The sequence below is a fragment of the Temnothorax nylanderi genome, unplaced genomic scaffold (assembly GCF_030848795.1).
Source record: "Temnothorax nylanderi isolate EJ_2023f unplaced genomic scaffold, tnyl_v1.0 TNYL_tig0195_pilon, whole genome shotgun sequence".
In the NCBI taxonomy this organism is placed as follows: Eukaryota; Metazoa; Arthropoda; class Insecta; order Hymenoptera; family Formicidae; genus Temnothorax; species Temnothorax nylanderi.
The window spans coordinates 257,478-271,682 of record NW_027249257.1 but is presented as its reverse complement, the minus strand read 5'-3'; the positions used below and the strand labels follow the sequence as shown (position 1 = coordinate 271,682).

At 42.0% G+C, this 14,205-nt stretch overlaps 2 protein-coding genes across 3 annotated transcripts; both read right to left on the bottom strand.

The window, feature by feature from the left end:
• Positions 1-7: 7 nt before the first annotated feature.
• Teh2 (tipE homolog 2) lies at positions 8-5,256 on the bottom strand. Of its 2 annotated transcripts, none has more exons than XM_071716896.1 (4): positions 5,007-5,256; positions 4,664-4,922; positions 4,323-4,496; positions 8-4,008 (listed from the first exon to the last, which is right to left on the bottom strand). In XM_071716896.1, the coding sequence occupies exons 1-3, from the start codon at positions 5,254-5,256 to the stop codon at positions 4,325-4,327; spliced, it is 681 nt and encodes a 226-aa protein (XP_071572997.1). In that variant the 3' UTR covers positions 8-4,008; positions 4,323-4,324. The 2 variants fall into 2 exon arrangements, with proteins under 2 accessions (XP_071572997.1, XP_071572996.1); XM_071716895.1 differs by having other exon boundaries at positions 4,329-4,496.
• Positions 5,257-6,280: 1,024 nt separating this feature from the next.
• Positions 6,281-12,698, bottom strand: Teh3 (tipE homolog 3). The gene is made up of 2 exons (XM_071716893.1): positions 7,735-12,698; positions 6,281-6,416 (listed from the first exon to the last, which is right to left on the bottom strand). Exon 1 carries the CDS (start codon positions 9,083-9,085, stop codon positions 7,745-7,747), a length of 1,341 nt encoding a protein of 446 aa, XP_071572994.1. The 5' UTR covers positions 9,086-12,698; the 3' UTR covers positions 6,281-6,416; positions 7,735-7,744.
• Positions 12,699-14,205: the final 1,507 nt, after the last annotated feature.

Below are 14,205 nucleotides of genomic sequence, written 5' to 3'. Positions count from 1 at the left end.
CATCAGATTAACAGAAAACATTCTTTTTATGTATTTTAAACGAACTCGTACAATCTCTTATATACAATAGTCCGTTTGTATCGCAGAGCGAGTATGTGGTTTATTTGTATATATACACACCGTATATATATATTATGTACAATATTTATGATTCAGTATGTAAGAAGCGAGTTGAAAACTTTCGAGTAGAGAGAAAGGAAGCGTCTCGAAGAGTATTTCCTCATTTATATTATAGATTTTTTCATATATAAGGAAAGAGGCGAGAAAAAGAGAGAGGGGACATGATGTGAGGGACATGATAAATATCCGACTATAGTGCGAATATTATTATAGCAGCCAAATAACATTACGAGTGGTATATAATATGTGAAGGTAACTATCGAATAATGCTTTGCATCGCAGCACTGCTGATTTTCAGAAATCGAGTACGATAGCTAAATCGCGTGTGGAAATAGAATTCGCAATATTCTCGGTTATTATCAATTCGTGCTCCATTAGATTACTCAGTTAACCGCTTATTTACTCTACATCATCCTTGCGTATAAATTATTTGAATTTATACTAGAATTTGTTTACCTATCTAATGAGAGATCCCAAGCAAATATTTGTATGTTGAATTTTTCCTTGATTAACTTTCTATCTAATTAATCTTTCGAGAAGTATTAAAGAGAAATTAAATATATTATACTCTTTACAGGATATTTTCATAGTAGGCTAGGTATGTGTATTATCATTTTTCATATTGTATTAAATATTGCAACGTTACCGTTATATCGATAATATTTATTATAATTTAAAAATTCTGATATTTATTATAATTTAAAATTGAGTCGAAAAATCATTCGAAGATTAAGGAAATTCTAAAGATTTCAATTCTAATTCTTTGCAAAACAAAATCGCGTTTCCTATAACTCAGCGAAAACAATCATCCGCTTGAGATCCCCAGTCTCTAATATAAACATCTTCTCTCACGATCTCGATAAGATCGTGCGATCTATAAATAACGCTGCCTATGACGATTGCGATCGGCTAGTCGAGCTAGCGAATTTTATTGGCACTAGAACCGATACGTGATGCGAAAATTGTGCCTATACGCGAGTTACTTGCTCCTGGATTGTCCGCGTCGAGCTTTCTTGGTGTTGCGCTTGAAAGCTTTTAATATCACATAAGAGTTTTAATTCTAACTGAAGATGAAAATTTTGCGATGTGGCGAACCGATGTGACTTTTGCGAGAAGCGTACGCGAATTCAATTTGCGCCGTCGTTTCGTCGATTATGAGCGTTTTGAGCAAATGTTCTCGCGAAGAAGAGTGCCAAGAGAAGAGAAGCAAGAATCGATTTATATAATTCGATGCTCTAATTATGTTTCGAATTAATACTTATCATCCGATATCTAATTTTGATTATTCTTTAATATCTTATTGATGTATATTAGCGTAATTAAAATTCAGCATCCTCATTTAAAATTCATCTAACTTGCGAGAGAGAATCGAGTCGGACGAAATCGTGTAGTTAACGCGACATGAAATCGACGGACATCCACGATTCGGAGGCGATCGAACGGAAACTAGACTAGCAAGCTTCAAGTGGGGAATGAGTGCCAAAACATTAGGGTCCATGGGAAGTTGCTACCTCGTGGAAGCCCTTCCACTCTGGACACCTAGAGTAAGGCCGAGTAAGGATTCACAACCATACTAGATGTAGAGGGTTACGACATGGTTTCCATATGCTTCGAAACAAACATTATTAGAACCATTATTAAAATCAGTTCTGTCAAGTGTGTGGCGTTTTTCAAATAATTCTAAAGAACTCAGTCACCGACAAAAACAATTTTGAGAAATATAAACTAATTAATATTGCAATCATATAGAGAGCAACTTGATCATTCATCAAAATTCGATCCACATATTCAAATTATTTAATATTTGAAATTTATTTTATGTGCTTTTTCTTTTTTCCGAATTTCTTTAAGTAATTATAGCGCAGAAGTCAATAACCAACTAACAAAAACAATTTATAACCTAATTAATATTGTAGTCACTGAGAGAGAAAGCAACTTCTTCATTCATCATAATTGATTCCAAATATTCAAATTATTTAATACATATCTGAAAATTGTTTTATACGCTATTCCATTTCACTTTAATGGCATTCTCGGTTAAAGTTACTAATAAATTATTATCTGCTATATATTAATTTACTTGCAAAATTTAGCAATTACGCTTGATGGAATAAATGTTATTATAAAGCGATTGGCAAGCATTCAATAGTAAACGATGTCGTTTCGTAGCTTACGGAATGTAGTTCGCGCGTCCCTGCAGAGAAAATCCAACTTAAAAATATATCATTATATCTATCCCTATAAACTAGGCGCACAATGCGTACCAGCGTTCACGTGCGTTTAATATACGCGTATATTATTCGTATATATCTATATAATATATCCTCTCTTTGACTATAGAATCCACGACGTGACTTGCGTCCGCGTACAAAATTCGTAACAATTCTTATATCAATTTCGATAGAATTACGATTGGTAATATTCACAGGCTTAACTTATAGCCTAGTCTTAGCCTACGTTACTTGGTGCGGAAGCGGATTTTGAAAGCAAACCACGTTACTTGCTTCACTTCCTTCTTCATAAAGCACTTTCATAATTTCCATTCAATACATTTGCCTTTGTACTATCAACAATAACATTTACGAATCGCTTTTCTTTGTCGATTCTGCAGAACGTTATCATAATTTTATTTTACTCTTACGAGATTAAAATTTAGTGCAGCTTTCAGAGTCCTGCATCAGAAAATGAAGAAGATGACAGCAGCCATTGCTCGTTCTACTTAGTAAAGTAATTACAACGGGAGGCACGAATAGGATAATTAATTTAGTGTAGCGAGTAACGTGATTAGCCTAATAAGAGTCCGCGTTGAAGTCTGTTTCTTCAGCTCGACGAAAGAGTGAAGATATTTTTCGCTTAGCACCGAGCCACTGCTCGTACTGCTTTCATCGGTACTGCTTTCACGATCGATTTATCGTCACAAAGGCAGCTTATGTAACCAATCGTAAATTCACGGTTACGTAGCTTAATCTAAATCCGATGCTGCTGCAAAACCTAATTCTGTGTCGTTTAAAAACTATCGTACTGCTTAAACTTTTATCACGTAAGTAGGAAGGCGCGCCTTTATCACGGCTGACCTCGAAACACACGGAAGTCCATCATCACCGTTTCGTAATTGCTTTATCTGAAATTACTTTCATAAATTAATCTCTAGATTTTAATTTCAAGATTTTAGAATGCGCAACTACGCTGCTAATAATCAGCTATGAATAATTTAGCGAGTGTCATATCGTACTAGCATCCAATGTATTATTAATTGAACTAATTTGTGTTATTAATGTATCATATTGCCTTTCATTAATGCATAATATTATTTTCTGACACTGCCGCATGTTTCGAGCCTCTTGAAACTGACATGGAATACTGATAGATAATTGAAAAATCCGAGTTCTCATATTCATGGCCCACTTTACATCGTAAATTTAAGGTATATTCTTCGCGCAAGCGATTCTTCTGATTGCCGATCCGTCAAATGAATCTGACGTTACATTTCTTTCGCGTAAGTGCATACAACTAATATCGGTGCAATTGAAATATCGAGAAGAAGAGATAGAAAGAGATAAATATTTTTATGTCGCTGGCATATAAAACCTAGGCGTATGTTCCATTTATTGAAAGCACGAATCACAGATTTAGAAGACAAAAAAGTCGGATGTAGCGTTAAGCATAATGAATATACCCGATAAGAAGCGATAACAACGAGATCCTTTTTGCCGCTCCTCGCGGATTTTTTCTAAACGCTATTGCTCGCTCGCTTAAATTTAGAAAGTAAAGTACGCTGAAGCCATTCGGAGATTATTTCGCTGGGATCACTCCCGCGCCGGGGGGTGAGCCCTTGGTAGCAGTCAGTATTCCTCTTCGTCTTCCTCGAATTCGTCCTCTGCCAAGATGCTGTAAGAACGAAGAGAAACCAAAAAAATTACAGAGATGGAAAGAGGAGTAAACGGTAAAGTCACATAATGAACAGAGGAATTACTTTGAGTACAATTAAAATCCTGCAAATCGTATAATGCCTAAGAGCCAAAAATGAGAAAAAATGTGTGATGCAATTTAAAAAAATATATAATTTTAGTCAACGCTCGATTTTTCGTTTACAATATTCGATTATCGTTTTTCTCGATCTCGACAATCGTAGCGACAATGACTTCAAAGTAATTCCGTAAAATACAGTTTCTGCTAGCCCGCAACGGGCACTGCATACATACACTTACTCTTCCTTTCTAGCATACTTGTCCATGAGATTGCGACTCGACCCGCCGCAGGTCTTGTTCATCGGCGGACAATACCAGTAGCATAGCACGCCGAGCGTCCCGGCGAACAGTACTATAGGCACGATCAAGGCTAGCACCAAATGCCTCAGATTCTCATCCCACGAATATCTGCGGACACAAAATAGCGGGCTAAGCCCTCTGCTAACCAGAGATAGATGGTCGTGCAAACCGGTTCTCTAATACACGAAAATGATGTCTATGTTTTATACGAGAAGCAAGATAGCGCGCTATGCTTTGTGTTGACAAATCCATGCATCGCCTCACTGATATCGTACCTTGCGACAACTGTCTCCGGATGCGTTCTGCTGTAGTAACAGGGAAATACCTTTCCCATATTTTCGTAGGCGTATTTCTTCGCGAAAAGAGAGCAGTTGACTGTGGGCGGGTAGCCGCATCCTTCCGTGTTTACGAAGAATTTCGTTTCGGTGACGTCCCACGGCACTGAACCCAACGGCTTCGCCACGAACTCCTCGTACGGGAGCCTGGTGTAGTTGACTTTGATCTGATGACAACGAAGCGCGGCCGAAGTGCAACCTATGACGATAATAACGATATCATCGATTACACTCGGACGGTATGCTAAACGTAAAAAATATGAGAAAGGAATCGAGAAATCACCTTCCCTGCAGCTCGCCCATGAACAGTTTTTCAACCCCTCCGCGTACACGTGCTCCGTCGTGACGCAGGCAACCGCGTGCGGCGAGAAATCCGCCAGGATGGTGGTTATCGCCGGCTCGACGACGAACGGGATCAGAAACAGGAAGGCGAAGACCGCGAGAATTGCCGTGGTGCCCATGCAGACAGAGGTGTAGAACTTGGCCTTCTCGACCAAGGCGCCTATCTTGGACTCCTCCACCTGAACGCCCATTATCACCGTCGATTCGTCGGAATCAATGATTGCGGCTTTTTGTGGGTCACGTGGACCCTACTCGTGATTTACTCAAAAGTTTCTCGGAAGATGCGCGCAGCCACGATTCGCGCGGCCGATCGGGACTCGTCCGAAGAGACGTGCTTACGGCTCACTTACGACACCTTGATTCACCCCGTGATTCTTTCTTGTCCGATGGCTGTAGCGGAAGAGGAAATAATTTTCCTCAAACGAGTGAAATATTATAACTATAAGGCTTGTGATTAAACGATCTGCGATTTTGATGAATACAACTTGATTTATTTAAGAATTAATCTAAAAACTTGTGAAATTGAACAAGATACAATAAGATGAGATAGTCAAATAATTAATCTAGAAACTTGCGAAATTGAACAAGATATAATATGATAAAGATAAATAATACGATTATTCAAGAATCGATTTTAGATTTAAGTAGGTCTAATGGATATAGAACTGCGTTAAGTTGGAAAATTCTAAGCTTTGAATATGAAGCTTCTTGAGATGAAGGTCTTCAAGCTTGAGTAGGCCGACTTTTTCTCCGTCGATATTGCTAGGTTGCTCGCGTCGTCGTTCGCACTTCTGGTTACGTTGACTTGTTGAATCGTTAAGTAAGCAGGCTATCGAGAGCTCGTCTCGAGTCGATCATCCATCAGCAAGGCGCGCCTCTTGGCTGTTAAACTTTAGCTATTGGTCGCGGCAAATCAATCAGAAAAGGGGAACCTCTTAAGAGCTACGAATGTCACGTGTGAAAAAACGCCAAAATCGAGTAAATCTTCTCTCTTGAGCTGTTACTTCCTTCTCGAGAACGAGAGAATCGTGCGGAATTATACGTTCGATATCGTGACAACGCCTGCTCGTCGTGTCGCATAAGCATGCGTGTGCGGTCTTTCAAATATTTAGTGCAGGCAGTGCGAGTAGATAAATTCTTCTTGATCTCTTTGTTGTCTGACCGCTCCCTTTTTCGCTTCGTTTTCTCAATACTTTTGCAGGAATGTGTACGTGTTGCTTTTTTTTGTTTTACTGAATTGCAAGATGAGAATTTTTTTTATCACGCGTTCCCCCCCTCCCCACACCTCAGTAATACCCGCGCAGGGAGAATATCGACTGACGAGCCGGACTCTCCTCCAGGAGGGGAATGCCTGTTAACACAACATTAAAATCTATATTGCAATTTATTAATAAAAGTGATCGTAGTTGTCTATCAATAAATAGCTCGCGAGTTTCTCTTTCCGATTTTAATGAACTTTGGACTTCGTAGAATAATTCAAAATAACAGCTTCTTACATTCGTTCTAATGCAGGTTTGGTTGGATAATCAATTTATTTGAATCTGTTTAACGATATTTATTTGTGATGATGTCTATTTAAAGTCATTTAAATATCCTTAGCCAAATAAGACAATTGTTTAAATTGAATTCGGTATTCTCAATTGACCTTAATAACGTTGAACCAAATTATAAACTTTACTTCGCGAGTTTTATTGCCAATAACGTTGATTAGATTTATAATCTGGGAATTGCAAAATGAGGATAACGTTACGCTGTCTCTTTAGTAACATAAAAACTAATACATCTTTAATGCGATAGTATTCCTGAGAATATACGCATCATGTATACATCGCAAATACTTCTTTTTAAAGATAATTTCCATGACATACTTACAGATAATTTTATCAAAATTTATCAAAAGGGATGCTTTTGAATTGCTCTTAATGTTATAAAATGTTTATTTAAAAATTTTGTCTCATACACATATTTTTTATAATTATGACAGTGGAATTTTGTTAAGAATTGAATACGTTTTAAATACATGAATATGTTGAATGCATTTTCTGTTCATCTCTTTAACATTTGTATCAGAAAAAATATATGTCTTGACATACTCTACAGTCTACACACATCCAAAGCTCGTCATCTTTTCCTCATAGAAAGATAGAAAAGGAAAGTATTTTAGAGAGTAATGCAGCGTTGGAAAAAAAATAATTCAATTCACATATATCACTTTAGGTCTAATTTTATTAAAATTAATTTATTAAAATTACAGTATCCTTATATTGTATTATGTCATGCCATTTAATAAAATTATGGTTTAGATTTATAAACTATAAGAAATTTGCACAATGACAAGAATAAATTAATTATATAAAAGTTATTATTACTATGACAATCACACGTAAAACGATTATTGAAATTCCGATTGAATGAGAGAAAAAGGAGAGAAGAAATATGATTTGATATGAGATATAGGATATGAAGAGGATTATATTGTTGGGGGGAGGGGGGGGGGGAATCGGATAATCTGAAAATTATATGAAATTAATTTCTAAAAATAGTGTAAACTACAAAACGGGGAATCAAATCAAACATCTTTCGTGATATGAAAGGACTGATTAGGGCAATGTAAATAGCTAACACCATGCCTGAAAACGCAACTATTTTCTGCCGAAAACATGTCTTACGTGACGGATCTCAGAGCGCCATAACGGAATCTCCTCCGCCAGCATCCCCTAAGTTGCCCGACGCGCTTCTCTCTATCGAGACCAGCGCCCCGGGCGAGCCCTTGAACCTCATTTTAGCGTCGTCCCCGACGACGACTGTCCTCTGACAGAAGATCAGAGTCACACAGCTGATGACAAACAGAATACTCGGCAGCAATAGCGCGATCAAGAACTCTTTATAGGTCGTTTCTAGATCGAATCGTGACACGACGACGCCCGTGTTAGCATCGGCGTAGTAACACGGGAATCTAGCACGCGCGTTATGATCGGACCCGTCCTTCCCGTACTCGTGAAGGAACTCTTTGCACTCGTCCCGTAGGGTGTTGACGCATCCCTCGAGGTTGATCAACAGTCGGCTCTCGTTGGCGATGATCAGGCTCTGCTCCGGCGGCGCGACTAGATTGTCGTTGTCCAACGGCTTCGTGGCGAATATATTCAGATAGGACAAGTACGTGAAATTCGTCAGATCGCTCAGCAGATCTTTCTCCAGCACGGAACCGTTGATGCAGTCCACCGCCTCCACGCCCAACGTGGAGTTGAAGATCCCGTAGCAGGAGGCCATCATGACGTCGCCACGATCCTCGTGCCAGATCTCGCGATTAGTCTCTACGTCTATAGCTCGTTCACACTGGCTCAGATACACCTTGTCGCCACTGAGGAGGATCATGTTCTTATTCCTGGTTGGGATGTCGACGCACCTGCGATCGCAGTTGTAGGGCGTGCGTATGCGCTCGCAGGTGCCGCGGTTACAATTGAACAGGCCGTCGATGTCGATGCAGGTGATCTTGCCGCGACGACCGGAACACTTGAGGGGCGGGTCCGTGTCGTGGAACATGCACTCGAAGGCGTCGGTGATGTTGATGCAGGTGCCCGCGGAGCAGTTGAACGTGCCGGTCAGATTGCGACACTCGTCCGCGATGCACTTGGATTTCTTCGCGTTCTCCTGATCGATACCGTAGCACGTCTTGTTCGTCGTGTTCGTGCAGTTCGCTAGGAGGATCGTGGACCCGTTTCGGCGTAGGTTCACGTGGATCTGCACGCAAGGCCCGGAGGTCTTGGACAGGCACCACTCGCCGCAGCTGCCCCAATCGCAATTGTCGGCGTTCACCGCCCGAATCGTCGTGCACATCGCGGGCACCTCGCTGATGCCCGATTGAAACGCCCGTCCGCTGGGCATGTAGATCGCGACCGTCAGGTATACCAGCGCGACCGAGGACAGTACCATCGTCATCTGGCAGATGCAGATCGTACCGCAGATGCGGCCATCCTGCGGCGGTATCACCAGATTCTCCACCGGAACTGGTTTCGGCATCCTGCTCCGATTGAGTTGATCGCTCACCAATCGATTGTCTACGTACACTTGTTCATCTTACGTGCGACAAAAGCGTAACTGGTGTGCGCTAGATAAACATTCGCTGTTTATATTCGCTTGAACGGATTGGAGAAGACGCGACGATGATTTAACTAGCTGTCTAGAGTCTACAAGTCAGTCGTCGTAGATTCTTAATATTTCTCTCCAACGATCTTATCAACATTTGTAGAGAAGCAAAAGATCACTCTTGACTTCTCTAACATCCTGATAAGATATGCCGAATAAAAATCTTCAAATCTTCGTGCATATCATTATTGTGACGGGCTGTTATGTAAGCTGAAACTGCACTCTTGTCGATAAGTCCCACAACACTTGTATTTGGATGGGAAATGATAATTATACTTTAACAGAGGCAGTTTTATTAATCAGAATGGAGCGTTTTAGCCATCAAAAATTAAGCGGTTGATACCCTTTGCCTCTGCACTAGCTTTCTACATCTTGCGGAATTAGAGCGTCGCGAGAACCGTTCGTCGCAACATTCCGTAGTCACATCACAAACACAGCGCGGCGTTGGTTCAGCTTTCTACCTCGGTCTTTACGTTTCGCAGGATCGCCGAATTCATCGAATCCCGCTCCACGCAGAAATGCGAGGGTGCGTTTGCATCATCGGCATTCCACGTCAGAGGTTTCCACGCGCGTGAGTCTCTCTCTCCTTTTTACCGCAGGACGAGTCCACCCGCGCGCATGTTCTGTCCCGGTCCTCGTGTAATATGCGCCGACGGGCACCCTCGTGCGAAGACGCGCATTGATCGCGGTGCCGCGCGACTGCGCGTCGACGGACTGCAATGGTACCGTGAGCGTTACCGCAATTGACGTCACGGCTACGAAAACGTCTGAGGGAGGATGATGCGGGGTGATCTCCAGAGATGGCGGGTTCCGACCGATCCGGACCAACTGGTCGCGATTTTTCGAAATTTTTATAAGAGTCGTCGAACGACGATGCGAGTTGGAGAACATTAGAAAATATGGAACTCTTGAGCGAGACATTCGATGTACTGTTCTTTCTCTTGATTTTCAGGGATTCAAGGTTTACGGTTTATTTAAAAGTCCTTAAATTGGAATTCAATTACATCTTTTGAAAACTTTTGTTCATCGAATTAAAGACTGAGCTGGTAAAACCCAGACAGCACAGTGTCCAAAATCGGGATATAAGACGTCTCACGTTCCTATTTTGGACATTGTCTTGTCCGGGAAAGAATAAAAATATACGTAAATCGCTTTTCTAAGGAAACTTCAAAGGTAACCAGGTATGCGAGAAATCATAATAAAATCATCGCTGAGAACAAAGTAGGTTGAAGCGAAGCGTCGAAGTACGAAACTGGAATAATTCCCAGCTGCATTCCTCTAATGTGGATTCTATGTATATGCGTTGCGGGTGATGGCCTATGCAAAGAGTTTCTAAGAGATCTATAGGTGTAGCGGCGAAACTAGGTCGACAACCATCCGTTTCACATGCCATTAAAATGATCGGCAATACCTAGCGCGGTGTAACTTTGTTTCTTTATCTTCCGTGTTTCTCCAATTGTAATCTAAAAAAAACAACTACGTGACCGTTATTTATATTGGTGTTTTACGTCTTGTAGATCGATATGCTGAAAACAATTTCCGGCGACCGTTCCAAAGGGAGTCCTGGTATATCAGTCGTAAACTTTTACGTGTTTTCTTTAATATCGTAGTATACATTTTCTCTCTAAGAACCATATAAAATATTTTATCTCCGCAAGTGTAAGGGTACAATATGTAACGTAATTTCCTTTCTGACTTTTTTACAACGTTGACATTGCAGAGGCTTTATAAGCAAGACTCTCGGCGGATGATCGCAAGAGACATTTTTGTGATACAGAATTCTTTCCGAAAATCAGTTCCTTTTTCACTTCATTACGCAAAATAAATCAGCCGCGATATTGTGACACACTTCCGTTAACGACCTTCGCAACATGTGGCAATTTAACCGGAATGGATGGAGAACAAGAGAAGAGAGAAAACGCTGATAAAACGTGAGCGAGGGTAACAAAACGAGGCTTATGGTGTTCGCAGTGTAAATTTATCGAGCGCCAAGCTCAGACGGTATGGCGCCCCCGTTTTATGCGGTTTTCCACAAATGTAAAATACACACGCGTCGGACTCGTCGCCTAACGCTCGCACGGAATCACGCAACTCGAATCGTGTCAACAACAATTTTTCGTATCGATCGGCACGGGAAAACACGGACGATTTCTGCGATAATTGCCCCATATATGTCTTTGCATTCTTCATAAAGCAAAACTGGATCTGCAAGATAATTCTTACATCGTAATTAAGCTGGAGATGTATGTCTCGATATAAAGAAGAATAGAGGCAGGCGAGAATTCTTCGGAGATTAAAGCTAATAATTTCCAAGTAAAGGAATGTTGAATTGGTATTTATAAAATAGAATATCTCCGTTACAATCTCCTTTTATAGAAATTCACAAGTTTACAGACAGATAATTCTCCAGATATGTAACATCGGGGAAAATGCGCATCAATGTTATGCAGTATAATTGCGCTGTTCGATCGAATCTTAAATGAGGTCGACTGCAATAGAGTTTGTCGCGTTTCTGCGGCTCACCTGAGAATCGATCACCTGCTTTTAAATTATTCAGCGCAAAGACTTTTCGCGACGCGAACATATTTCCGTATGTATGACCGTATGTATTCTCAATTTACTGCGGTGGACCGCGGCATAAAGGGTCATCTCTATCACTCAGTAATATTCCACCTACCGATGTTACAGAACATGTTTTACATCTAGTTACGCGAAAGCTACAGATACTTATCTTATAATACCCCCCGGCTAATGCCGCAACCGTACACGTGATATATGGATTATCGTGCGTTTTATCGCGCAATGAGAAATAAAGTAGTAATAAGAGAATAATCTAGTGCAAAAGTGTTACGATAAAATTATTTTGTACCGAAGATAATATTAAAAATCGATTTATGTGTTAATTAAAGTCTTTATCTTTCTTCTAAATTAATTTTATGAGAGCTGTAGATGTAAATATTGTAAATATATCGAGGAGAAAGAAAGATTTCTATTTGATTTTTCGTTCAACCAAACAGGCGAACGCGTGATTGACACGTGTTGTAGCCAAGAATGAACGATCGATCGCGCTATGATTGGTAAAACCCTAGATTTACCGAACCTGACCGCACTCGGGTGATTCCATTCCTTTATAATTTACAACACTTTCTTACGACGTAAAAGAAAGAAAAGAAAAGAAAATTCCGACTGATGAAAAAGAAAAGATTCCGTTGATTTGTTGCAGCAGAGAGACGCAATTAACAACAAACACGCGAAGCAGATTAAATGGAGCGGCTTACCCCGCGATTGCAATTTTTATTCGACGCTGGCACTGTTTTAATCCCGCGCGGGAAGATACATTTAATTTAGAGAAACATTTATGGGAAAACTTATCAGCTTCTTCCCACGCGTTGCGTCATTTCTTCATTGACGCGTGAATTATATCCACTGAAGGTACACGTCATTGAAATTACCCTTGCAGCATCTCAAACTATTCTCATTGAAATTATAATGACTCACAAATTCACTCGGTGATTCACTAACAGATCGCCACCAACAAAATCATTCTTCGTGGATATAAAACGAGCGAGAGGACTCGTTGGTTTTCTGCTCCCCTCATTGATCAGCCGGCGATAGCGTCGCGGATTCGCGCGTCACGCGGCCGATCGAACGACAAAAAACACGTATCGGGTATGCGGGAAGTATACGGGCACGCATTGAAAAAAGTTGCGGCAGTAGTTTCGCCGAGAGACAATCACCTGTCGAGCACCTGTCACGCGTTGTTTACGCGGTCCTGCCGCCGGAGCGCGGATTCGCACCACCTGCTCTCGCCGAAAGGGGATGCTAAACGCGCTTCGGAGTCCGCGCGCGCTCTTCGCGGGGGTGAGAACGGTCGGAGAACGCCCGTGGAACTGCACGGGGGGTTGCGTCCGGATCTTCAATCTGTTACTTACGCAACGGCGGGACGACTCGCCGGTCCGGTGTAAACCGCAGAAAATCCGCTTTCCCCGCAGTCCGGTCTCTGCCGAGAGAAACAAATATGGCGGTACGACGGCCGTACTGGAGCTGCAACTGCTCCACCTCGCAGTTGCCGTATTGTACCACAAAATCAATACCCCGCGTTGCTACCAACACCATCGTTTTGTCATCGCGAGGCAAAGCCGCGCGGCGCGGCGGCACGCACGTCCACGCTCTCTCCGTGCCATGCCGGTGGGCGAGCCGCCCACGCGTCGATTATGGGAGTAAAAGGATTGACCTGAATGAGAATTCGATACCCTCGCCCGTTGGTCTCGCTGATAACGGGCCAGTCCGCGCCCCCAACACCGAAAACCGAAATCCCTCGTTCGTTCGTCCGCGTGCGTTCCCGTATTGTCTCGACGTCGCTTCTCATCCTTTCGATCAACAACGGTGATTCCTCCGCGAAAGAAACGACGACCTGCGCTTTGACGTCACGAAGAGAGTGGCCTGGGAAATAAAAAGTCGGAGGAGATCGATTGATTCTTGTTCCTTAGGCGCGCTTGGGCTCACATCGCTCGCTCGCCGATCCAATTGGGGGATTCGCGGGAACTGGTTACGCGCAGGAATCCTGGGAATGTCCTAATTACTGTTCCAATCCTGGGTCGTCGGCTGCCCTCTTCGATTGCCTCGGCATTCTCTCGAGAGTTGGTCACTGGGAACGTGTTCAGGGGACAGAAACCGACCACACGAAAATGGCACGTGGGTTAAGCGCGTGCAGTTAATTTCGAGCGCGTCGTTAATTTAGTCGGTATTGGAAAGGGTGTTAAGATTGCACCGTTCAGATACGGCTCGTCCGAGAGAGAGAGATATATTTGCATCCATGCACTCGTGCGCGTATTCATGGCCATAAATAGAAACGGCGTCCGATATCTCCAATAATCCATCCCTCCGGCTCTTCCGTATTTCGAGCTCTCTATACCTACAAAAATGTAGCGCCGAGAAGCTCATACATTAATGCAGACGAATATATTCGTCTCTTTACTTGAGAAATTTTCAAA

Bases quoted from the DNA above. Each gene is read 5' to 3' on its own strand.
- Teh3 (XM_071716893.1), bottom strand. From the start codon at position 9,085: ATGCCGAAACCAGTTCCGGTGGAGAATCTGGTGATACCGCCGCAGGAT.
- Teh2 (XM_071716895.1), bottom strand. From the start codon at position 5,256: ATGGGCGTTCAGGTGGAGGAGTCCAAGATAGGCGCCTTGGTCGAGAAG. The intron at 4,923-5,006 runs GTGATTTCTCGA...TTATCGTCATAG, and splicing joins ATGGGCGAGCTGCAGGGAAG to GTTGCACTTCGGCCGCGCTT. The intron at 4,009-4,328 runs GTAAGTGTATGT...TCGTTCTTACAG, and splicing joins AAGTATGCTAGAAAGGAAGA to CATCTTGGCAGAGGACGAAT.